This window comes from Urocampus carinirostris, chromosome 12 (assembly GCF_059441175.1).
Source record: "Urocampus carinirostris isolate Australia breed hairy pipefish chromosome 12, RoL_Ucar_1.0, whole genome shotgun sequence".
In the NCBI taxonomy this organism is placed as follows: Eukaryota; Metazoa; Chordata; class Actinopteri; order Syngnathiformes; family Syngnathidae; genus Urocampus; species Urocampus carinirostris.
In genome coordinates, this window is record NC_142360.1 from 38,873,284 (window position 1) to 38,899,758 (window position 26,475).

At 43.1% G+C, this 26,475-nt stretch overlaps 1 protein-coding gene across 2 annotated transcripts in view; it reads left to right on the top strand.

Annotated features, from left to right (window-relative positions):
• Positions 1 to 25,971, top strand: part of tle5 (TLE family member 5, transcriptional modulator) — a 90,226-nt gene extending 64,255 nt beyond the window's left edge. Inside the window, exons 4-7 of one of the 2 annotated variants that reach the window (XM_088349137.1) lie at positions 3,672 to 3,716; positions 18,668 to 18,730; positions 20,402 to 20,476; positions 22,423 to 25,971. In XM_088349137.1, the coding sequence (XP_088205263.1) occupies positions 3,672 to 3,716; positions 18,668 to 18,730; positions 20,402 to 20,476; positions 22,423 to 22,647 (408 nt within the window). In that variant the 3' untranslated portion in view covers positions 22,648 to 25,971. Of the gene's footprint in view, positions 1 to 3,671; positions 3,717 to 18,667; positions 18,731 to 20,401; positions 20,477 to 22,419 lie in introns of both variants that reach the window. The other variant, XM_088349136.1, reaches the window with a different exon arrangement.
• The last annotated feature ends 504 nt before the right edge of the window (positions 25,972 to 26,475 follow it).

A 26,475-nucleotide genomic window follows, 5' to 3' on the forward strand; every position in this document is an offset into this window, starting at 1 on the left:
GCGCGCACACAAAACCCTCTCTAATAGCATATCAGGTTGCCCCCGCACCCCCATTCGGCAGCACCTCCATTTCCCAAGCGTAATTACTTTAGGGAGCTTGCACACGGGTTCGTGCGCTACGCCGGGAAATTGTGTGTCTGTGTGTTTTCCAGTCTCAGAGCCAGTCCCTCCTGCAGACTGAGTGAGTGATTAACTGGGTTTATGCCTAGAGGGTGGCCTCTCATTAACACTCAACGCACACACACAAAACACGAGCGCATTGTCTATTGTCGCTCGTCTACGCGTTCGCTTCCTGTTTCGCTCCGTGCATTTGAGCAAATCGTTACCGGTGTATTGTGCGTTCCTAAGGATCCATTTTTCAGGAGTGTACATGAAAATTGGGTTTTTGTACATTATGTCTTGGGCCAAATGTTTTTTTTTTTTTACGAATACAGTAATCCCTCGGTTATCGCGGTCAATGGGGACCGAGACCACCCGCGAAAACTGAAAATCCGCGAAGTAGCGGCGCCCCTTCAAAAATGCTTAAAAAAACATATACAGGTATACCGTATACCCCCCCTGTATACAGTACACCATATACAGGGATCAGAATTTTCCGCGGATCCGCGGATTTCCGCTGTTTTTGAACCCCAAAGGCATTCCGACTTTTTCACTTTTTCTCTTGCGTAGCAAACAAATTCAAAATCCGACTGTCTCACTCTTTCATTTATTGCTCTGGCGCACCCTGGCGGCCGTTAGAAAAATTGGCCGCATTGTCGCACAAGCTACAGGGACTGAACTGCATTTGAACTTATCTTGCAGTATTTACAAAAAAATCAGTTATGTGGGCAAATTATTTTAATCTTCTAAAAATGTTACTTAAATGATAAATATAAGCATGGTTTTGGACAAGTAAATTGCCTAAAACCCAGGTTTTTTTTGGGGGGGGGGGGCTCCGCCCTGTTTTATTCCTGGACGCTGACTATTTCAGCTGAAAATGAAAATCTCCATTCTGATCCCTGCATATAGAATACGCGTAGAGAGAGAGAGAGGGTGAAATTCATGTTATAACAAAAAAAAAAAGTAAAATATGTTGTATGTACGGGCAGCACTGCGGCGCAGTGGTTAGCGCTTGTGCGGCACAGTTCATGTCATGGGAACCTGTCGTGGGTTCAAATCCAGCTCCAGACTTCCTGTGCGGATTTTGTATGTTCTCCCCGCGCTTGCGTGGGTTTCCTCCGGGCACTCCGGTTTCCTCCCACGTTCCAAAGACATGCATTTCAGGTGAATTGGCCGGTCCAAATTGTCCCTAAGTGCAAATGAGCGAGTGAGTTGTCTGTCCCCGTGTGCCCTGCGATCGGCTGGCAACCAGTTCAGGGTGTCCCCTGCCCACTGCCCGGAGATGGCTGGGATGGGCTCCAGCCCCCCCCCCGCGACCCTAATGAGGATAAGCGGTACGGCTAATGAGATGAGATGAGATGTTGTATGTCTGGCAAGCGGTAACTCACCATGACCAAGCATTGTGTCAGGGCCTCTCCCTCCCCTTCACAATAAGAGTGTCCACACCGTGTCCTCAGTTGACATAAGCTCGCGTTTGCTCAAGTCAATAAATGCTTTTATTGAGAAGGTAAGGTATATTTTTTAGACCCGCGAAGCTCTGAACCCGCAAAAGTGGAACCACGAACTAGCGAGGTTCCACTGTATGCATTTGAATTAAAAAAGAAAAACATGAGAGAAAAGCCAAAACGCCAAAATACACTGGAGCCGGCAGGAAAAACACAACCATAAAAGGCGCGGTCTTCGTTGCTGGTTTTATTTAACGCATATGAAAGGCGCACCTGATGATTGGGTGCAGGCGCCCTCTGCGGCTGTCTTATTGTGATGTTTGAAAATACAAAACTGATTTTGCTCGTTGTGTAATTAGGTATTGATCACAAAGTAAAACGCACAGATAAAACAACATTTTAAAGAAAAGCGCAGTAGGGATACACACATGTCATGACTACCGATGGGAATCACCGGTGCCCGCTCAATTGGCGCCAACTCTCTCGGACTCTGATTGGCTCCCTGTCCCTATTTAAACCCACTTCTATCTGTCCCCTTTTGTCAGTCCGTCTGCGAACATCAGTTAACACTAGGCAAGCCTTTTTCGACCCTGACTCCCACGTGTTTTTTGCTCCCGTCTGGCCCCCGGCTTCGACCCGTTTTGATCCTGATCACGTCTACTCTCCCGTCCCAGCTTTCGCTCTCCTGTCCTGGCTTCTGACCCGTTTTTCCGTTCCCGCCACCGCTCGCCGCGGAAGATCCACTTACGCCACAGGTGTCAAACAGGTGGCCCGCGGGCCAGATCAGGCCCGCTAAGGGATTGAATCCGGCCCGCGAGACAACACTCAGAGAAGCGCAAGAGAAAAACAAGCTGGAGGTTGAAATATGTCAACTTGATGTTGCCAAAGCCAGGTGCCTCGAGCAAAGACACTGTACTTGTATTTGTCTCTCTCTCTCTTTCTTTTCCACCCCTTTTCTCCCACTCTGTCTCTTTCACTCTCTCTGTCTCTCTTTTTTTCTTCCTTTGTTGCTTTCTGTCTCTTTCTCTCTCTGTGTCTTTTAACCTCTTTTGCTCTAACTTCCTTTTTTCCTTTTCTCTCTTTTCTCTTTCTCTCTTCCTACCCTTCACGCTTTCTTTTCTCTTTTCTCTCCTTTTGTCTTTCTATATCTCTTTGGATTTCTTTCTTCCTCTCCTTTTCTTTCCCCCTCACTCATGACTTCTCTTTTTATATCTTTTGTTTCTCACGCTCTTTCCCTCTCTCTCTTTCTCTTTCTTTGTCCTGCCCTCTCTCTTTATCCCTCCCTCTTTCTCTTATTTCTTTATCTCTCTTTTCTCTTTCTCTTTAATCTACTAGTCCGGCCCCCGACAGAATGTTTGTTCTGTCGTGTGGCCCCCGAGTTAAAATGAGTTTGACACCCCTGACTTACGCTTTCAGAGCGACCTGCTTCCCGCGTCCAGCAATCCCCGGATTGTGGGCGCAACCCTTTTTCCTTTCTTCTAATAAAACTCGTGAGAAATGTAACGCAAGTGGGTCCTGTCTCCGTTCTGGTCCTGACAGCACAACAGAGTCTCAAGAGTCTTTTTTTTTTTTTTTTACTGTTTTGCTTTGCTCGATGATTCAGTGCCTGTTTTTCAGCTTCCTACACTTGCGAACCACGGATTCATTCATCTTCCATTCTCCCGCGGATGCTCGGTTTCCATATTCTTCTGAGTCGCGTAAAAAAATCAGTATTTAATGGAGGGAAAGTGAGGTTTTACATAGCTCGCCACGGAAGTCCCACTTTCCGAGCGACCTGCTCCCCGCGACCAGCGATCACCGTGTGTGCAATCCTTTGCCTTCTTCCCAATAAAACTGAGAAACGTTACGCGAGTGGGTTCTGTTTCCCTTCTGGTCCTGAAAATACCAGGTTTGAATAAAACATGAGGGGTGCGCGTTATGCATGCCTCTTAATTCCGACAACCTATTCCAGTATCTTGTTTATCTCTTCAAAGTTCTTCTCCCAGAGTGTCATGTCTACTCTCGTTGAATATGTTTGACCACCTTGATACTAATAACATTAAAGACGATTCTATTCCAGTATAAACTGTAGTCAATGCTATGCTAACAGAGGCGTCTGTCTTTCTGTCTCTTCTTATGTCCTTCTAGTACTATGAGATGTCCTACGGGCTCAACATTGAGATGCACAAACAGGTGAGTCATTGCTTCTGCTAGCATCATCATGTTAGTGAGTATAGCATAGATATAGAACACAAAAAATACCCAATATAAAGTGTTGATATAGAGCAGGGGTGTCAAACTCATTTTAAATCGGGGGCCACACGATAGAACAAACATTCTGTCGGGGGCCGGACTAGTAGATTAAAGAGAAAGAAATAGAGAGATCAAGAAATAAGAGAAAGAGGGAGGGAAAAGGAGAGAGGGCGGGAAGAGAGAAAAAGAAAATAGAGAAAAGGAAAAAAGGAAGTTAGAGCAAAAGAGGTTAACAGACACAAAGAGAGAAAGAGACAAAGAGCAACAAAGGAAGAAAAAGAGACACAGAGAGTGACAGAGACAGAGTGGGAGAAAAGGGGTGGAAAAGAAAGAGAGAGAGAGAGAGAGAGAGATAAATAAATACAAGTACAGTGTCTTTGTGAGAGGCACATGACATCAGGTTGACATATTTCAACCTGCAGCTTGTTTTTCTCTTGCGCTTCTCTGAGTGTTGTCTCGCAGGCCGGATTCAATCCCTCAGCGGGCCTGATCTGGCCCGCGGGCCGCCTGTTTGACACCTGTGATATAGAGTATACTAGTGCTACATGAAATACACACTGTAATAAAAATAGGGTAATATGCAAATGTGGGGTTCAATGTGGGCTTTTACTCCCCCGGGTGGAGTTCAAGAGCCTCATGGCATGTGGAGGAAATGATCTCCTCAGTGTGTCCGTGGAACAAGACTGTGACAGCCGTCTGTCGCTGATATGATGTGAATTGTCCATGATTGACCGCAACTTGTTCAGTGCCCGTCTCTCGGCTACAGTTGTCAGGCTGTCCAGCCTATTATCTTCCCATTGATATATACTTGTTAAATTTGTGGAATGACTTTAATGTTTTACAATCAAACCAGGTTTTAAAATATCACGGATTGGTGATAGGCCAACAATGATTGTTGCCCCTTCCATATGTAATAGTGTCCAAGGGACATTATTTGTGTCACGGTTGCCATGGAGCCCAATCAGCCCCGCCCGTTTGGCGCCAGCTCCGGCTCGCTGACAGTTTGGCTTTCCGTCTTTTTAAGCTCAGTGCTCTACTTTGTCAGTCCGTCAACAAACCTCTGCCCCGCAAGACGTGGGTTTTGACTTGGTCCTGTTCTCTCTTGGCATTCCCTGTCCGGTATTGTTCCCGTTTATTTTTGTCCTGTGTAATATTTGTGTCCAGTTTCGTTCCTGTCTATTTTTGTCCTGTTTATTATTCTCTCCAGTTTTTGTTCCGACTAGTTTGCCCTGTTTATTTTAGATATCCTGTTTCATTATCTATCTGGTCTGTCCCGTACTGTCCGGTATCGACCCCATCTGTCCGATATCAACTCGGGCAATTGGTATCGATCTCGTCGGCCTCTGGATTCCTATCATTTCACGCCAGACTGCTGCCAAACGTGCATGACTTCCCATTTCCTGTAAAATAAAAGGCTTGTGTGAGTAACGTCACGCGTTTGGGTCCTGTTCTGGTTCATGACAATTTCTTAGTTTTCTATTTCCCGAGGAAATGTTTATGTCGTTTTATATAGTGTTGCCGGATGGATCTAGTCTGGTTCATAAAATCGCAGCGCAAGATGATTCATGTGTGTGACTCACTGTGTTGACCTTGAATGACAATCAAAATTGGCAATAGAAATAAAGCTTTGGATTGGCATATCAGTTGACCAAATAAAAACCTTTGCATTGCAGTTGTACTGTCAAGAACCAGAACAGGATCAGGACCCAAACGCGTGACGTTCTCACACTAGCCTTTTATTTTAAGTCATGCACTTTAGGCAGCGGTCTGGCGTGGAAAGACGGGAAGCCAGAGACCGACGAGATCGATTCCAATTGCCCGAGTTGATATCGGACAGATGGGGTCGATACCGGACAGGACGGGACAGACAGGATCGATAGTGAATCAGGATATTGAAAATAAACAGGAGAAACTAGACAGGAACGAAAACTGGAGAAAATAATAAACAGGACAAAAATAGAAGGAAACAAAACCGGAAACCAAAATTAAACGGGACAAAATAAATGGGAACAATACCGGACAGGAAATACCAACAGGAACAGGACCGAGTCGAAAACCACATCTTGCGGGACAGAAGTTCGTTGACGGGCTGACAAGGGAAGCGTGACAGCGCCGAGCTCAAAATAGACGGAAAGCCAATCTGTTAACAAGCCGCAGCTGGTGCCACACGGGCGGGGCCAATTGGGCGCCATGGCCACCGTGACATCTACGTTTTAATTTTAAAATAGATTGCTATTTTTAGCATTTAAAATCTATCCTGCGAAGCTTAAAACATGAGTCGTCCACCCAGCGAAATTGGTGATACAGACGCTGCCCTATTTACGAACGGGATACATTCCGGACGATCGTTCATAAGTTGAACTTGTTTGTAAGTTGATTCAGTGCTATGTTTTTTATATTTAAGGTTTATGTAAGTATTTTTAAGGCCTGTATAAGTAACCTGTATTGTTTCATAAAATAATATGCTCCATAAAGATAAATAAAGTGGAGTTAAACTTACTTTTGGAAGATGAGCTTCAAGAGTTAGGCACGAGATATTAAACGATAAAAATGTCCAAGTTCATAACGCGCTGGAGATACAGTATAGCCTGTTTACACAAGAACTAGAAGGAGGAAGCCGGATTACTTCTTCGGGGGGGATGCTGGGTGAGCTCTCACAGCACCAGACTCCGTTAGAGGCGGAAAGGAGTACTGCAGTACTGTACTTGGAAAAAGATGCACAATACAAAATCTAACTTCCAGCAATGTCCAAGTATTTTTCGACATCCCGGGAAGCATCCGTACATCCAGGAAATAGCTCACTCATTCTGCCATCCATTTCTTATTCGTGAAAGTTTACCTTCAAAGCAGTTGGCTAGATTGCAATATAAAACCGACACCAGTGTTCCCTCTAAGCTGCGCACATTCTCAGCGCACAAGAAAATCTAGCCAGCTCACAAAAATCAGGGCTCGAAATTGCTAATTAAGAAGCCAATTAAGTCAAAGTTACAGTAAAAATACGCGGGTTCCGCTGACGTTGTGTTCTGAAAGCGGTATTTTGAAGTCAAGGTCGAAGTAGAACCAAGTTGTGTAAAGTTAGTAGAGTTTTTCGAGAAGCGGCTTCTTCGGCTCGGCTCACGAAAAGGAACCGGCTCTTTCGGGTCCTAAACGGCTCTTCAGGTTGTTTTTGCTTCGTTAATCCCAACATGACCAAATATTATGTAAAATTATGCACAAAATGACTTAAAGGAAGGGGGGAATAGAACAAAAAAGAAAAAAAAATGAAAAAGTAGTGAAAAGCTGAGAAAAAAAGAAACAAAAGGAAGAGAAAAAAAGAAGGAAAATTTAGAAAAAAAAAACAGAAAAAAGGAAAAGAAGGAAATGTAGGAAAAAAGTAAACTGAGAACAAAAAGAAAAAAGTAACAGCTCGGAAAAAGTAAACACAATGATGAGATTTTTTTAAAAGGAATTTTAAAAAAAGTAGAAAAAAAAACACGGAAAAAAGAAGAAAAAGTTTGTGTTGCATTCAAATCATTTCCAATTCTATCAAGTGAATCTTGTTGCCAACATTGTACTTCCGCTAAAAAATGTGATTAAGTACAGTTCTGTATCTTACAACCGACTCAAAAGGCCCCCCAAAATGTTGATATGCGACAAAATATATCAGGAACTAAAAAGAAATGGATATCTTCTGAAAGAATTGTTTGTAGGCCGTACAAGCTTTGCAATCGCACATGAGTCAATTCATTCAAAAGAGAAAAATCATTTTGCATTGCCGGAAATTTATCAAAATGTCACTTGATGTCAAGTTTTGGACATGTTTCCTAATGATTTAGTTGCCACACTTGGGATTGCCGTTGCTCACTGTTGTTTCAAGTGTTGCTCACCGACTTTGTGTGAACGCTCAGACCCATAAGGAAAATTACAGGGAACATTGACCGACACTGAACTTATTTTTCCAATTCATCCCACAACAGTTATTGTTATCGCTTCTAGTTTTGAGGCATGAATTATTTTGCAGAAATTCTAGTGAGTAAAAATGGAAAGAACATCTTCGGGTTTTAAACCGAGAACGGAGGTTTGAGGAGTCCCAGCTTTTGCTCATATATCATCTCCATTGGCTGGAGCTGGCGGAGTAATTTATGCTTTTGCAGCGGGAGGGAGGAGAGTGATCATTGACCTCACCCGTTCCCGTCTACGCACACACAAACGCGACAGAATGCAATGGTGGGCATACGAGCATGACCATGTTGGCCTTGACTAATGGACACGTGAAGATCCGTGGCCCCCGTGATTTACACCATTTCATGCGTACGGACACGGGTCGAAAGTACAGAACTGTCAGGAAAAACCGCCATGAAGCAATTGCCGTATTTTCCGCACTATAAGGCGCACCTAAAAGTCTTCATTTTTTTCAAAAGCTGACCATGCGCCTTATAATACAGTGCGCCTTATATATGGATCAATAATAAATCGTAAGGTCTCGCAACTTACGCAACAGCCGCCGACTCGATTTTCCCCCGAACGCCAAGTAGTCCGCGGTGTACGCTGGGATTTATATACCGGCGTTTCATTGGCTAACCAATCAATCATTTGAATCGATCACTATTGGCTAAAGTTATTCGGAGCCTCGGATTGGCTAGAGGGCCGAAACAAACCCTGCAATTGGCCGAAAAAGATGTGTCAATCATCCGTTAAATCGATCACTATTGGCTGAAGTTATTCGGAGCCTCGGATAGGCTAGAGGGCCGAAACAAACCCTGCGATTGGCCGAAAAAGATGACTGAATAGCAAGCTTGCTAAACTACGCCATAAAGAAACATGTTTCATTAGTCTGTATTTGTAAACATTTGACTCTCCTGGATTTACTACACTCACGGTTCTAAGAAGACCATGGTTGCATATCATTATTGAACGTGAGAACTTAGGTGAGCTATGCGGCTTCATATTTTCCCGGTATCTTGTTTTAGAACGATCTTGATGTTGCTGTGATGAGTTGAGTGAATTCAACTCAATTCCAAGTGTTTATTGTCATATGCACAGTAAAGTTGCGAGCGAAAAAGAAAATAGAAACTAAGGAATGGTTGGCATTTCTTGAATCCCAAGACTTTAACCTTCCGAATGATATTTGGAACGATGCATTTGAGTGACATCGTACGCACACGGCATCCACACGTGTCTACGACACGTATTTGCTTCTTTGCAAGCTTTGGGAATGTTAAGGGGGTAATCAGTTGGACTGAATCATCTTGACTGTTTTGTCGACGTTCCCATTGTAGCGCCTTATAATCCGGTGCGCCTTATCTATGGAAGATATAGGACCAAAAACTATTTTTTGGGGGTGCGCCCTATAACCCGGTGCGCCCTATAGTGCGGAAAATACGGTAATCAAATGCATACCGGCATCGCAATGTAGGAGAAATGCAATTTCAGCCGGTTAATAGGATTTATTTTCTTATGGTTTTATATATCTGTTATATCTGTCAGTATTTGAACTCGGTCCTGTCAGTCCCCTTTTGTCGGTCCATCTGCGAATCTTTGTTTTTACACGGCAAGCCCCTTTTTCGCCTGTCCCGTTTTTTGCTCTTGAAGCATGTGAACGCCTGCATGGACCAGCTGGCAGAGATGGGAAGCTGCTGTCATGCACTTTCTGGACAAATTTTCAACATTGTTACCTAGTGTTTACTATGTTTGTGTACTGTAATGCTAAATGTAATTCACCCTGGTCATCCTGGAAGGAGGATACCACTTGTGAGGTCCCTTCTCAAGGTTTCTCTTTTTCCTCACGCTGAGGTTTTGAGTTGTTCTTTGCCTGCATGTTGGTTTAAGATCAGGTCATTGTGTCATTGTAATCCTGTGCAGTCCTTTGAGACATTTTTGTGACTAGGGGGTATATAAATAAATTTGACTTGACTTGAGTTGACTACGGCAACCGTGACACACACGGGCGTGGCCAATTGGGCGCCATGGCAACCATGACAGTAATTGAAATAAATGATTCTACTATTGACTTGACTTGACGTTTTCGTCCCGCTACGATCTGTTTCGATTCCGACCCCGTCTGCGCTCCCGTCCCGAATCACAACCTGCTTTGATCTCGACCACGTCGGTTCTCCCGTCCCGAACAACGATCCGTTTTTGATCTCGACCACATCTTCTCTCCTCTCCCGGCTTTTGACTTGTTTCCCTTCCCGACCACGTTTTTGCTCTCCTATCCCGGCTACTGACCCGTGTTTTCCCGTTCCTGACACCGCCATCGCTCGCCACGGAAGTCCCACTTCAGAGCGACCTGCTCCCCGCGATCACCAGATCTTGTGTGCATTCCTTTCCCTACTTCCCAATAAAACTGTGAGAAACGTTACGCGAGTGGGTTCTGTTTCCGTTCTTGTCCTGACAAAACCCAGGTTTTAATAAAACATTCGTGGTGCGCGTTATGCATGAATAAACACAGTAAGTCATGACTATTACAGCCATTAATTGTGAAAAGTAAAAGCTGCATTTATGATCAATAAAGCATTGTACTTCGCGATAATTCAAATCATTTTTTCAAAATCGGGAATGCAAAATAAGCCATCGACTTAGTTTTGTATGTGCACACGAGTATATTGTAGCATTGGTGTGTCAGTGTTGAATTTCCTTTTGTGAGTGGATGAAGGCGCTAGTTCCATTAGAGAGACAAAATGGAAAAGAGTGTGCGTAAAACCAGCGTTCGTGTCGAGGCCCATTGTGCGCCGACACTTCACCCCCCCCACCTCGATTTTCCTCCTTGTCTTGCTCCCCCTTCATCGTCCTCCACCATAGAAAGCTTCTTCTTCTTCTGTACGTTCTGGCTTCTCCTGCGCCTCTTTTTCTTTCCGCCCGTAGTGAGTCTAAGGTTGCGATGGAAGTATCCATAAATTATTCATTCGGAAAGAGGGAAATTATAACTTAAAGGGCTGTCGTGAATTCATAATCCCAAAGCTGAGAACCACCAGGAAAAGTATGGGTGTGTCTGTGTGTGGAGTCCAACTTTGGAACAATTTACAAGACATGAAATGAAAAGATCTGCATTTCTATAGCGCTTTTCAAGTCAAGACTTCCCAAAGCGCTTTACAGTGTGCTTCACATTTCCCAATAGCGGCCGTGCAGCCATGTAAGGGACTAACCTGCTTATTGGGGGAAATAGGGGTTCAGTGTCCTACCCAAGGACACTTCGACACGTAACACGGAGGAGCCGGGATTCGAACTGCGATTTCTTGATCCCAAGACGAGCGCTCTACCTCCTGAGCCACTGCCGCCTCTATAATAATAATAATAAGACAAGATCAAACAATGTCCAACTATTCACTTGTTCAAATTTAAATACAAAAAAACATGACTGGCGGAATACAGAGATGAAGAAAATGCGGTATGTGATGGATTTAAACTGTAAATAAGTTATTCTACTGTTGCATACGGTGTATTTTCTTGCTTAGTGTGCCATTCAAGTCAAGTCATTTTTATTTGTATAGCCCTTAATCACAATAAGTCTCTAAGGGCTTCACAGATTACACAGACTATTTTTCAGCCGACAAGAAGAGTAGGTTATTATTCATATGCAATGGAGTAGAAGTGAGTTTTAAGTTTAGATTTAAACATTTCCACTGAGGTTGCAGATCGCATTCTCGCCTAGTTCAATAGTAGTAATATTGTTGATACGATAACATGTTGTTGTAAGTTTAAACAGGTGTTGATACGATAAGATGTTGTGAAAACAGATCTCAAACTGTTTTTTGTCACTCCCCCTCCCTTTAGCAGAAGAAACATTATGTAAACTAGGGCGTTCCTAATACAATAAAAAGGCAAGGACGAAATAGACTTTTTCAGAGTGTCTAATAGACTGTAACAGGCAGTCTATGGTCATTCTCCTTGCAAGTAAGTCATACTCACGTCTCTGTGTCTTCTTTGAGTGCAGGTTTTTATTACAAGTGTTGGGGTTAACCTAACTGTATGAGTGATACGAGAGATTGGGAATAGCGCGTCTAGAAATATGGTTAACTTTGTGTTATTCGTGCGATTGTTATATCATAACTGCTATTATTAATTTTATTACACTTGTTGTTATATCATTGGTGTATTTAATAGGGAAAAGGAAGGGGTAGGGAATATAAGCATTTTGCTTCTTACTACCCCTTTTCGAACGTATAATTTTGTTGTTGAGTTATTGTTTTTGTTCTGTTTTTATTTCAATGTTCGAATAAAGTTTTCATTCATTCATTCAACATTTTTCTTTTGCTTTTCCGTTCCATTTCTCGAAGAACGACCTTGAAATCCGATTCTTTCCGTGAAATGAAAAGCGCACGCAACGGGGACCTTCAATGGCAGACGCCATCGCATCATTTTCAAAACTACAGTAAGAGCGACGGTTGAAATTAAACAAACATCAGAAAATGGGGGTAAAAAACGTAGCGTAGGACATAAATATTATGGAATATGGTCTTACAACTTAATTGACTTAATTCATAGATGGTAACTGTATGTAAAAGCAATTCATTGTAATACATTTCGGATCTTATATCTTATACCTTATTGGAACGCTTGGAAAAATGGATTGGTCTCTCAGGAACCGTCTGTCACGAAGCGGAGCGGGAAACAGGAAAAAAGGACACATTCGCGAAGACGTACTCACAATTTATTGGGGGAAGGATGAGGAGGGCGCGCACACTCGATCCCCGAAATCCAAACAAAAGTTGTCAAAAACAAACAAACGGATCAGACCAAAAACAAAACATGGTCAAATACGGGCAGATTCACAGAACCAGGCATTTAACAGGTTTTAACAGATATCTCACAGAGTTTAACCAGGTTTAACTAACGTTCCGGCAACGCACAGTACAAAGGAGCGCGCTTAAGTACTCCAAGAGCAATCAGTCCAATGCGTCTCAGCCGGTGTCAAGGGGCGGGGCCAGCTGGGTACCATGACAACCGTGCAGGACATGACACCATCCTCTTATGGTTCAGATCCTACCTCTCAGATAGGACGCACTGTCTTAAATATGGTAAAATGACATCTGAGCACGGCGGCGCAGTGTTTAGCGCTTGTGCGGCACAGTTCATGTCATGGGAACCTGTCGTGGGTTCAAATCCAGCTCCAGACTTCCTGTGCGGAGTTTGTATGTTCTCCCCGTGCTTGCGTGGGTTTTCCTCCGGGCACTATAAGGCACTCCCACATTCCAAAAACATGCATTTCAGGTGAATTGGCCGGTCCAAATTGTCCCTAGGTGTGAATGAGCGAATGAGTTGTGTGTCCCTGTGTGCCCTGTGATTGGCTGGCAACCAGTTCAGGGTGTCCCCTGCCCACTGCCCGGAGATGGCTGGGATGGGCTCCAGCCCCCCCGCGACCCTAATGAGGATAAGCGGTACGGCTAATGAGATGAGATGAGATGAGACATTTGAGACCTTTAGTTTTACCTGTGGTGTTCCGCAGGGTTCAGTACTTGACCCCCTTCTTTTCAGCATTTCCATGCTTCCATAAGGTGATATTATTCGCAAGTATAATATCAGTTTCCATTGCTACACAGATGACAATCACCTATATCTTCCAATGGAGGAATCTTCCACACTAAACTGGAAATTTGGAGGCCTTACTGTCAGTCAGTCAATGCAAGTGCGTGTAGCTGTTAACGTGAATATGCTTGAACATATGTTCCTCTTTGATACCCCCTTGTGAATCGGTGCCTAGATTTTACAGTCGTGGCTTGTTCGAATTGGCATGGGGTGGAAAAAAAACAGAAGGAATTTACAATCCACGAAACGACGTGTCTGTCCTGCATCCGACGTCCATTTTTCTTCTTCTCAACGCGTACGCTACTCCCGTTGTCAAGGCGCCGGAACAACACTCGAAGAAGGCTGCAGAGGAACAACGAACAGAGAAAAGGGAGGCACGGGAGAACAAAGCCTGGCAAGATGACAGAGAATTCAGATAAAGCGGCTGGAAAAGTGGAATATTTGTTAGCGGGTGTGTGTGCGTGCACTCTTGGGAGCCAAGAAGAACGTCTGATTCGAGAGTAAGGCTGCACGATTAACCAAAATCGCAGCGATTGCATAATAACTGTCTGCGCCACTGTGATAGGCTGGTGTAGGCTGTCAGTCAAACAGCCGGGGTAGGCGGGCACTCAACTGGCCAGCAAAAAAAACAGCGAGTAGCTATAACAGCTTGTAAGTTTGACCGTTTATAGGGCAGACCGATTATTGGTGGAGACATTTGGGGATTTGACTGATATCGGTATCAGTGGTTTTTTTTATTCAATTGTTAAGCCGAACACCGAGCAACAGGCGAGCTTTTGGCTCCCTCTGCTGCCTTCTGTCTCAAACCTTACCCAACCCGCGCTTTCCGATTGGGTAAGCAGAGCCGCTAAAGCAGAAAGCCTGTCCCTTCTCCTCTCCATAGTCACAGACTGCAGACTGAAGCGAAAGTTAGGACTGTCGTGAATATTTTTCATAGATCAATGTTCCCTGTAATTTTCCAGGGGTCTGAGCGTTCACACAAAGTCGGTGAGCAACACTTGAAACAACAGTGAGCAACCATAATCCCAAGTGTGGCATCTAAGTCATTATCAAACATGTTCAAAACCTGACATCACGTTACATTTTGCCGAGTTTCCGGCAATGCAAAATGATTTTTCTCTTTTGAATGAATTGACTCTTGTACTATTGCAAAGGTTGTACGGCCTAAAAACGTTGTTTGTTCTTACAATTCTTTCACAAGATATCCATTTCTTTTTATTTCCTCATATATTTTGTTGCATAATACTAACATTTTTAGGGGGCTTATTGAGTCGGTTGCACAATACAGAACTGTACTTAATAAAATAATAATTTTTAGTGGAAGTACAATGTTGGCAACAAGAATGACTTGATATCATTGGAATTTATTTGAATGCAACACAAAATTTTTCTTTTTTTTCCGTGTTTTTTTCTACTTTTTTTAAAATTCCTTTAAAAAGAATCTCATTGTGTTTATTTTTTCCGAGCTGTTACTTTTTTATTTTGTTCTCTATTTACTTTTTTCCGACATTTCTTTCTTTTCTTTTTTTCTGGCTATTTTCTAAATCTTTCCTTCTTTTTTTTCTTCCTTTTTGCACTGACTATTGCAAACCACGAACTATTATAACACCATCCCCTGATCTAACACCTACACGAGGGCAAGGAAAAACTCAAAAACAAGTCATGTTTATTTGTGACACCCTTAATCACAAGCAGTCTCAAAGGGCTGCACATACCACAGACTATTGCAAACTACAGACTATTATGACACCATCCCCTGATCTAAAAACGACATGAGGGCAAGGAAAAATTCAAAAACATGTCAAGTCAAGTCATGTTTATTTGTGACGCCCTTAATCACAAGCAATCTCTAAGAGCTACACAGACCACAGATTATTGCAAACTACAAACTATTATGACACCATCCCCTGATCTAAAACCGACATGAGGGCAAGGAAAAACTCAAAAACAAGTCATGTTTATTTGTGACACCCTTAATCACAAGCAGTCTCAAAGGGCTGCACATACCACAGACTATTGCAAACTACAGACTATTATGACACCATCCTCTGATCTAAAACCGACATGAGGGCAAGGAAAAACTCAAAAACATGTCAAGTCATGTTTATTTGTGACGCCCTTAATCACAAGCAGTCTCAAAGAGCTACACAGACCACAGATTATTGCAAACTACAAACTATTATGACACCATCCCCTGATCTAACACCTCCACGAGGGCAAGGAAAAACTCAAAAACAAGTCATGTTTATTTGTGACACCCTTAATCACAAGCAGTCTCAAAGAGCTACACAGACCACAGATTTTTGCCAACCACAGACTATTATAACACCATCCCCTGATCTAACACCTACACGAGGGCAAGGGAAAAACTCAAAAACATGTCAAGTCAAGTTTATTTTTTGGGCCATTAATCACAAGGATTTATGTGATTTATAGGTAGGTTTGACACTTGGGGGCTTTAATGAAGGTGCGCCACTACGCCAGGGATAACTGAGGGATCTCTTTATTTGTTAGCAAAATCCATTTTTTGAGACTCGCTCTCGCGGGAGACAAAAAGAGCGTCTGATTGAAGAATTTCGCCGTGCTCTGCATGACTAATGACTGCTACTCCCGCTCTCATCTCGCCGCCGATTACGTCCTTTAGCGCTCGTTTGCATATCTCGCTCGGATTGGGTGATTAGCAGCCAAATGTGATAATGGAGTCGCGCGTGAGGACGATAGGGCGCGTCGTGCACAATTAGCGCGTGGGTTCGCCTGCCAGACGGAGCGTTTCTGAAAAGGTCATAGGAATGAGCGTGTGCTCGGAATCACAAAATGCCCGGGTTTTCTTGGAAACGAGGGTTTAAAGGTGAAATCCTGGGATTGTTTTTTTTTTTTTTTCCATTGTGGAACAACAACATCATAGGCTTACGTGAGACGCTCTCGGTCTAAAACAGGGGTGTCAGACTCATTTTAACTCGGGGGGGGGGGGGGGCACACGATAGAACAAACATTCTGTCGGGGGCCGGACTAGTAGATTAAAGAGAAAGAAAAGAGACATTGAAATAAGAGAAAGGGAGGGAAAAGGAAAGAAGACGGGACAAAGAAAGAAAAAGAGAGAGAGGGAGAGAGCGTGAGGGAGGGGGAAAAAAAGAAAGGGAGAGGAATAAAGAAATCCAAAGAGAAATAGAAAGACAGAAGGAGAGAAAAGAGAAAAGAAAGCGCGAAGGGTAGGAAGAGAGAAAGAGACAAAGAGCAACAAAGGAAGAGAAAAAGAGAGATAAAGAAATAAGAGAAAGAGGGAGGGAAAGGGAGAGAGGACGGGACAAAGAAAGAAAAAGAGAGAGAGGGAGAGAGCGTGAGAAACAAAAGATAAAAAGTCGTGAGAGAGGGGGAAAAGAAAAGGAGTGGAAGAAAGAAATCTAAAGAGAAATAGAAAGACGGAAGGAGAGAAAGAAAAGAAAAGTGCGAAGGGTATGAAGAGAGAAAGAGAAAAGAGAGAAAAGGAAAAAAGGAAGTTAGAGCAAAAGAGGTTAAAAGACACAGAGAGAGAAAGCGACAAAGAGCAACAAAGGAAGAGAAAAAGAGAGACACAGAGAGTGAAAGAGACAGAGACAGAGAGTGGGAAAAGAGAGGGGGGGAGAGAGCGTGAGAAACAAAAGATAAAATGTCGCTAGAGAGGGGGAAAAGAAAGGGAGCGGAAGAAAGAAATCCAAAGAGAAATAGAAAGACGGAAGGAGAGAAAAGAAAGTGCGAAGGGTATGAAGAGAGAAAGAGAAAAGAGAGAAAAGGAAAAAAGGAAGTTAGAGCAAAAGAGGTTAAAAGACACAGAGAGGGAAAGGGACAGAGTGGGTGGAAAAGAAAGAGAGAGAGAAAGAGAAATAAATACAAGTACAGTGTCTTTGTTCGAGGCACCTGGCTTTGGCAACATCAAGTTGACATATTTCAACCTGCAGCTTGTTTTTCTCTTGCGCTTCTCTGAGTGTTGTCTCGCGGGCCAATTTCAATTCCTTAGCGGGCCTGATATGGCCCGCGGGCCGGCAGTTTGGCACCCGTGATCTGAAAGAACATCGTCCTCCACAACCAACTTGTACTTGACACCAATGTGTCACATTTCTTCCACATATTCTAAAACACAAGTGTAAAACAGCCGGCCCGCGGGCCAGATCAGGCCCGCTAAGGGATTGAATCCGGCCCGCGAGACAACACTCAGAGAAGCGAAAGAGAAAAACAAGCTGCAGGTTGAAATGTGTCAACTTGATGTTGCCAAAGAAAGGTGCCTCAAACAAAGACACTGTACTTGTATTTATTTATTTCTCTCTTTCTCTATCCCTTTCTCTCTATTTCTCTAAACTGAAAACTGATACTAAACAGGACAAAATAAACGGGAACAATATCGTACAGGAAATACCAACTGGGACAGGACCGAGTCAAAACCCACGTCTTGCGGGGCAGAAGTTCGTTGACGGACTGACCAAGGAAGCGTGAGAGCGCTGAGCTTAAATAGACGGAAATCCAATCACTCAACTAGCCGCAGCTGGCGCCACACGGGCGGGGCCAATAGGGCGCCATGGCAACCGTGACAGAATATGGCTCTGTATTCTTGAACTATTTTTAACTTTATAATAAAATATCATTTCGTCTCGTAAATGTAAACTAGTTTTCCGGGTAAAACACGTTACAGGCAACTTGCATCAGAATCCAACAAAGAAATTGAACGTTCGAATTTCCAGACGCCTTTTCTGTCATGTTTACCTGAGTCTGCTCTGTTGGCGCCAACAGCCACGGACCCTGATTGGCTGTTGGACTCTTTTTAAACCCCCGCTTTCCTGTCAACATTGGTCAGATTGTCTGCAAACCTATGCTCCCAGCTAGGCAAGCTTTTGTGACTCCTGAATCTATCCTGCCCTGTTGTTCTGTCTGATTCCCGTTGCCGACCTATTTTCTGGACCCGTTTACGTTTTTGCTCCTCCGTCCCGGCCATCGATCTGTTTTTCCTCGCGCTCGACATTGCCTGAACTCGACACGGAAGTGCCACTTCCGCGTTCCCAACGATCTGCTACCCGTGACCGACGATCCCCGGATCGTGGGTGAAAATTCCTTTCCTCCTTCTAAATAAAACTGAGTCAAACGAACAGAATTGGGTCCCGTCTCCGTTCCTGACCCGTGACAATTTAAATGTATTGTCAAACTGAAGAATCAAGAGCGGAAAGAAAAACGGGAAGAAAACATTTACATGAGATCAGACAAACATGTTGGCTTCAGGATATTTTTGTACTCTTTGCTCCAAGTCACCTGTCAACAATTAAGATGACCTGATAGTTACTTCTAGTTTCGCTACAATTGTTCCTTCCTGTTTCTTACTGTGTCATGTGTTTGCCTTTTAATGATAAAAATGTCCTCCACAGGCTGAGATTGTGAAGAGATTAAACGGGATCTGCGCACAAGTCCTCCCCTACCTGTCTCAAGAGGTACACACAATCACACTAAAACACACAACCACACACCAATGACACCGAGACTTTAAACATCCGGGATTGCGCTCACTCTCCTCCCTCCCTGCCTTGTCACTCTTAGGTCAGGCTGACCCCTTCCCTCGTTCCGAGTCCCCATCCTTACCGGCCATATTCTCGAACGTGTCTGTAATAATAATTGTGAGCTTCAGATTGTCCAGATTGTCATTTTTATTTTTTTTTAATCTATTTGGCCACCAGGGGGCTGACCATCACACATTACTTCACACTATCCATTCACTGAGGTCCAGAGAATATCGGGCAGCTACAGTTTATAGTCACGGTGTCACTTTTTGGAATAGAAGAAGAATAGAATTGTCATTGTTACAAAATGGGTTAACATATTGTGACAACGAAATTGGGCATGACACTCCAGTGTCACACATTCACAATGAGGTAAAGAAACCAAGAAGATAAGGAACAGAGAAGATAATCTTGTACATGGAAGTTCGATGCAGTTTCGCTGTTGAGACACTTTATGATGAAAACCCACAGAACAAACTGTAAACACCCAAAAACATCAGCCAAGCACCTAGAGCAATTTGATCGGGTGGGTAAATTTCAGCACACACATTAAACTGCCTTTTCTCGCCGAGCACCTTTTGCACCGGGTATAAAATTCACTAGTTTAAGTTGCACATGGAAGTTTGATGCAGTTTCGGTGTTGAGACGCTTTATGATGAAAACCCACAGAACAAACTGTAAACACCCAAAGCAATTGGATCGGGGTGGGTGAATTTCAGCACACACATTAAACTCCCTTCTGCCTCCGAGCACCTTCTGCGCCAGGTATAAAATTCACTAGTTTAAGTTGTACATGGAAGTTTGATGCAGTTTCACTGTTGAGACGCTTTATGATGAAAACCCACAGAACAAACTGTAAACACCCAAAAACAGCCAACCACCCAAAGCAATTGGATCGGGTGGGTGAATTTCCGCACACACATTAAACTGCCTTCTCTCGCCGAGCACCTTTTGCGCCAGGTCCAAAATTGACTAGTTTAAGACATATACCCCCCGGAGTCAAACATCGCTACCATTAAACCCTGAAAGAAGAATTGTCATCGGGATTTTTTTCCATGTTTCTTAGCCAATGAGGTGCATCAAAATACACGTGACATCTACCGTTTCCCGGATTTTTTTTAAAGCGTAGTTTGCAAGGGTTATGAAAAAATGATGAATGATAAAAGATGCTTGAGGAAATATAGGATGAATATTTGTAGATTCTGAAGATATCTATAAAACGGAATGTAGGACGAATAATGGCTACTCGATTCCCAAACATACAACTGTGACAATGTCACATAGCTCAAAGTAAATACAGTCGTATATTTCTCGTTTGCTATATTTTGTGACATTTTTACTGAAGAACTCTGCTTGCACCTGGTTTTAAAATTGTCATCTAGGATAAAAATAACGGTCTAAACGAGCCTCCACATTCTCCACCAATCAATAAATGAATAAAATGCGCTTTTTGTTTGGAGAACTGCCCGTTTCATTGAATTTTGTCTTAAAAATATACGGCGTGGCGTTCCCACAATAGACCTTCACCATGCGTGTGTGTGAATAGCTTAGCCTGTGTTTGGAAGATAGATATTGATCTAAGCCCTCCTTTTTTCCTTTGTGCAGCACCAGCAGCAGGTCCTGGCAGCCATCGAGAGGGCCAAGCAGGTCACCCCCCCGGAGATGAACTCCATCATAAGGGTACGGCGCCCCGGTGGGGGCTTGGTGATTGCGTGATAATGACGGGATCCTGTTTATCCACATTGTTTAAAATGTGCGTGGGGGGCGGTGCCCATTTGGCCTCTACTGCCTGGAATTCTATTGAGAAAATACTAATAAATGGAAAATATTGCAAATTGGGGTGGGAGAATCCGTCCAGAGGACAACAATCAGTCCTATACTGCACAAATCTGGCCTTTGTGGAAAAGTGGCTAGAAGGAAGGCATTTCTTAAAGATAACTAGAAAAAGTGTCGTTTAAAGTTTCCCACAAGGCATCTGGGAGACACGCCAAACATGTGGAAGGTGCTCTGGTCAGATGACACAAAATCAAACTTTTTGGCAACAATGCAAGACGTTATGTTTGGCGTAAAAGCAGCACAGCTCATCACCCTCAACACACCATCCCCACCGTCAAACATGGTGGTGGCAGCATCATGGTTTGGGCCTGCTTTTCTTCAGCAGGGACAGGGAAGTTGGTTAAAATTGATGGGAAGATGGATGGAGCCAAAAACGGGACATTTCTGGAAGAAAACCTGATGGGGACTGGGACGGAGATTTGTCTTCCAACAAGACAATGATCCAAAACACAAAGCAAAAGCTACAATGGAATGGTTCTCCCAAAAACATTTCAAAGTGTTAGTCAAAGTCCAGACCTCAATCCAATTGAGAATCTGTGGAAAGAACTGAAAACTGCTGTTCACAAACGCTTTCCATCCAACCTCACTGAGCTTGAGCTGTTTTGCAAGGAGGAATGGGCCAAAATATCCGTTTCTCGATGTGCAAAACTGATGGAGACATACCCCAAGTGACTTGCAGGTGTCATCGCAGCAAAAGGTGGCGCTACAAAGTATGAACTCAATGGGGCTCATTTTGCACACCTACTTTTTCGTTTTTTATTTGTTAAAAATGTTTAACATATCCAGTAAAGTGTGTTCCTGCATCGAATAACTTCGTGCTTCCGGACTCTCCAGAACCTTATAAGGTCATGCATTTGCATATCATTTTCCAAAGTAGACGCTAGGAGAACACAAGAAAAAATGGTTAAGTGGTGAGGAATCAAGCCAAAACCTCAGCCCCAGAAGAAAAATTCAAAAGAAGCTAACAAAATTGATGACGCTTCAAAACGTCTCCGCCCGGGTGTCCGACAACTTTTTCAACAAAAACAAAAAAAATCAAACGTTTGCTTTATTCTGATTTCGACATTTTCGTCCGGTTTGGAATTTACGGAATTCGGTTCGTTTTGTCATTTGCATACTCGCCAGCCAATCAGAAGCCTGCATCGAATAACTTTGCGCTTCCGGACTTTCCCGACTGTTATAAGGTCGTACATTTGCATATCATATTCCAAAGTAGACGCACAGAGAACACGTGAAAAATGGATAAGTGGTTAGGAATCAAGCCAAAACCTCAGCCCCAGAAGAAGGACTCAAAAGAAGCTAACAAAATTGATGACGCTTCAAAACGTCTCCGCCCGGGTGGCCCACAACTTTTTCAAGGAAAAAAAAATCAAACGTTTGCTTTATTCCGATTTCGAAATCTTCGTTTGGTTTGGAAATTTGGGAATTTCGGTTTGTTTGGCAATTTGCATTCTTGGCAGCCAATCGGAAGCCTGCATCGAATAACTTCCGGACTTTCCCGACTGTTATAAGGTCGTACATTTGCATATCATATTGCAAAGTAGACGCACAGAGAACACGTGAAAATTGGATAAGTGGTGAGGAATCAAGCCAAAACCTCAGCCCCAGAAGAAGGATTCAAAAGAAGCTAACAAAATGAATGACGCTCCAAAACGTAAACGTACATTAAAAAGCATCGTGGAAAGAGGAGTTCACTGGTTAAGGGCTTGTTAAATTTGAGCATGCAGAATTTCCGGTATCTATTCCTTTCTTGTGGCCTAAGTGCGGTGCACGTGTGTTCTCTGTAGCAGCAGCTCCAGGCTCACCAGCTGTCTCAGCTCCAGGGCCTGGCCCTGCCCATGACCCCCTTGCCGTTGGGTCTGAGCCAGCCCAGCCTGCCCGCCGTCACCACCTCCTCCGGCCTCTTCTCCCTGTCCTCCCTGCTGGCCTCCCAGGCACAACTGGCCAAGGAGGAGAAAGCCTCCCGCGAAGCCGCCGACAGCCACCGCGAGGAGGACGGAGACAAGTCCGATTAAGTGGTGCGACCCGAAACCCGCCCCCGATCCTCGCGCCACCTTTCCCCGATTTATCTATCTCTCTCTCTTGGGGGGTCGACGCGGGACTTCTTTATTCTGCTCGCAACAAGGCGTAACGTCCTACATGCTTCTCACCAGGTTCCCGACTTTGTCCGCGTGTTCCCGTCTGTTTTTTTTTTGAGTGATTCTCTTGATTCCGCTTTCCCTTCGCATTAATCACAGGTGACACTGCTGCATTCAAAATTGTAGGAAATAGCTCCTTCTGAGGAGGAATGAGTTATTGTATTTGTTCGCATTTTTTTAGGTGTGCGTAATACACAAACTAGACGGGAACGAAAACTGGAGAAAAAAACAAACAGGACAATAATAGACAGGAACGAAATTGATACCAATTGCCCGAGTAGATATCAGACAGATGGGGGTCGATACCGGACAGGACGGGACAGACAGGATTGTTTATGAAAATGGATATCAAAATAAACAGGACAGGACAGACAGGATTGTTAATGAAACAGGATATCGAAATAAACAGGACAAACTAAACGGGAACGAAAACTAGAGAAAAAAATAAACAGGACAATAATAGACAGGAACGAAATTGATACCAATTGCCCGAGTAGATATCAGACAGATAGGGGTCGATACCGGACAGGACGGGACAGACAGGATTGTTTATGAAAATGGATATCAAAATAAACAGGACAGGACAGACAGGATTGTTAATGAAACAGGATATCGAAATAAACAGGACAAACTAAACGGGAACGAAAACAAGAGAAAAAAATAAAAAGGACAATAATAGACAGGAACGAAATTGATACCAATTGCCCGAGTAGATATCAGACAGATGGGGGTCGATACCGGACAGGACGGGACAGACAGGATTGTTTATGAAAATGGATATCAAAATAAACAGGACAAACTAAACAGGAACGAAAACTAGAGAAAAAAATAAACAGGACAATAATAGACAGGAACGAAATTGATACCAATTGCCCGAGTAGATATCAGACAGATGGGGGTCGATACCGGACAGGACAGACAGGATTGTTAATGAAACAGGATATTGAAATAAACAGGACAAACTAGACGAAAACGAAAACCGGAGAGAATAATAAACAGGACAAAAATAGACGAACGAAACTGGAAACCGATAATAGACAGGACAAAAATAGGCTCCTTCTGAGGTATTCCACTAGGAGGAATGAGTTATTGTATTTATTCGCATTTTTTTGGGTGTGCGTAATACACAAACTAGACGGGAACGAAAACTAGAGAAAAAAATAAACAGGACAATAATAGACAGGAATGAAATTGATACCAATTGCTCGAGTAGATATCAGACAGATGGGGTCGATACCATACAGGACAGACAGGATTGTTAATGAAACAGGATATCGAAATAAACAGGACAAACTAAACGGGAACGAAAACTAGAGAAAAAAATAAACAGGACAATAATAGACAGGAACGAATTTGATACCAATTGTCCGAGTAGATATCAGACAGATGGGGGTCGATACCGGACAGGACAGACAGGATTGTTAATGAAACAGGATATCGAAATAAACAGGACAAACTAGATGGGAACGAAAACTGGAGAAAATAATAAACAGGACAATAATAGACAGGAACGAAATTGATACCAATTGCCCGAGTAGATATCAGACAGATGGGGTCGATACCGGACAGGACAGACAGGATTGTTAATGGAACAGGATATCGAAATAAACAGGACAAACTAGACGGGAACGAAAACCGGAGGGAATAATAAACAGGACAATAATAGACAGGAACGAAATTGATACCAATTGCCCGAGTAGATATCAGACAGATGGGGGTCAATACCGGACAGGACAGACAGGATTGTTAATGAAACAGGATATCGAAATAAACAGGACAAACTAGACAGGAACGAAAACTGGGGAAAATAATAAACAGGACAAAAATAGACAGGAACGAAACTGGAAACCGATATTAGACAGGACAAAAATAGACTCCTTCTGGGGTATTCCACTAGGAGGAATGAGTTATTGTATTTATTCGCATTTTTTGGGTGTGCGTAATACACAAGGTTTTACGGTAAATTCGTAAACTATTCCCGACCACAATTGCACAACATTGGATGCAACGGGACTCGAACCCAGATCGCAGAGGTGAAAGGGCCTCATTTTGACCACTAGGGCTATAGATGACAAAGAAAAGGCTTTAGATTCGGGATTTATACAGGTGCTTGAAAAAGCTTGGAATTCAATTTTGACTTTTCAAGTGTTGAAAAGTGCTTGAAAAATGGTTAAATTGAAGAGAAGGACCTATAAAGAGATGCCAACAATTACTGACCTTTCAGCTAAAATCTCCTACACTAAAACCTGAACTGGATCAGGACCCAAACGCGTGACGCCTTTTTTACCTTAACATAAAATGGCTTTTTCTCATCTTTTTGGAGAAAATGTCATGAACCAGAACAGGATCAGGACCCAAACGCGTGACGTTTCTCCCTCAAGCCCTTTATTTTACGGGAATTAGGGAGTCATTCACGTTAGGCAGCAGTCTGGCATGAAATGATAGGAAGCCAGAGGTTGACGAAATTGATACCACTTGCCAGAGTAGATATCAGACAGATGGGGTTGATACCAAACGGGTCAGACAGGATTGTCAATGAAACAGGATATCGAAATAAACAGGACAAACTAGACGGGAACGAAAACTGGAGAAAATAATAAGCAGGACAAAAATAGACGGGAACGAAATTGGAAACTGATATTAAACAGGACAAAAAAAAGGTCCCGACATTGTCTACGTGTTCCTGTCTGTTTTTTATTGAATGTATCTCTTTATTCCGCTTTCCCTTCACATTAATCACAACTGACACTGCAACAACGGGACTCGAACCCAGATCCCAGCGGTGAAAGGGCCTCATTTAAAACACTAGGGCTATGGATGACAAAGAAAAGGCTTTAGATTCGGGATTTATACAGGTGCTTGAAAAAGCTTGAAATTCAATTTTGACTTTTCAAAAATGCTTGAAAAATGGATAAAGTGCTTGTAAATGCTTGAAATTGTTGCCAAGTTTCACAACAGGTCTGCTAAGAGAATTACGCAGACCCTATATATAGCGTCACCATATATATATATTGCAATTGCATTTCTTCTTCCCTCGTGGTTGACGGCAGCGGGCATTAGTTTGTACAGCATTGTCCAACGAAGCGTCACTGCCCCCTACTGGTGGCCTCCAAGAGGACAGTGGCATGCTCCACCTATACAGGGCACTACGAAATGTGTATTAGTGCAAGGATTTAATATCAATTATGGACATTTATTTTGGGCAATGCAAAAAATTAAGGTTGCATTTTCCAGTGGTAAATTGTAATGGGGAGAACTTCCTGTACCTGAAAATATAAGTTACATACTATCGCCATATATTTGTGGCTCTACAAAATACACGATTCACACCAGAATTCTTCTTTTAATGGTACTGGAGGATTTTGAAAAATGGGTTTGAAAGTCCTTAAATAGTGCTTAAATCTGGTCATGAAAGAGCTTGCCATGTTGTACAACGTTGTAATGTAGTATTTTGGGAAGTATCCACAAAACAACGTTGTACAACGTAGTACCGTAAAAGTTGAGTGATGAAAAGAAAAAAAAAATGGATGGAATTTCATGCATCATGTATAATTCTGATATTCTAGTGGTTAAGATGTCACCGCTCTCACCCGCCGCAACCCGGGTTCTAATCCCATTGCATCCGATGTTGCGCAAATTTGGTCTGCGATATTTTTCGACCGGTCGATGTTCTAATCTACGATGCTAAATTTTCAGTTAAGAGAA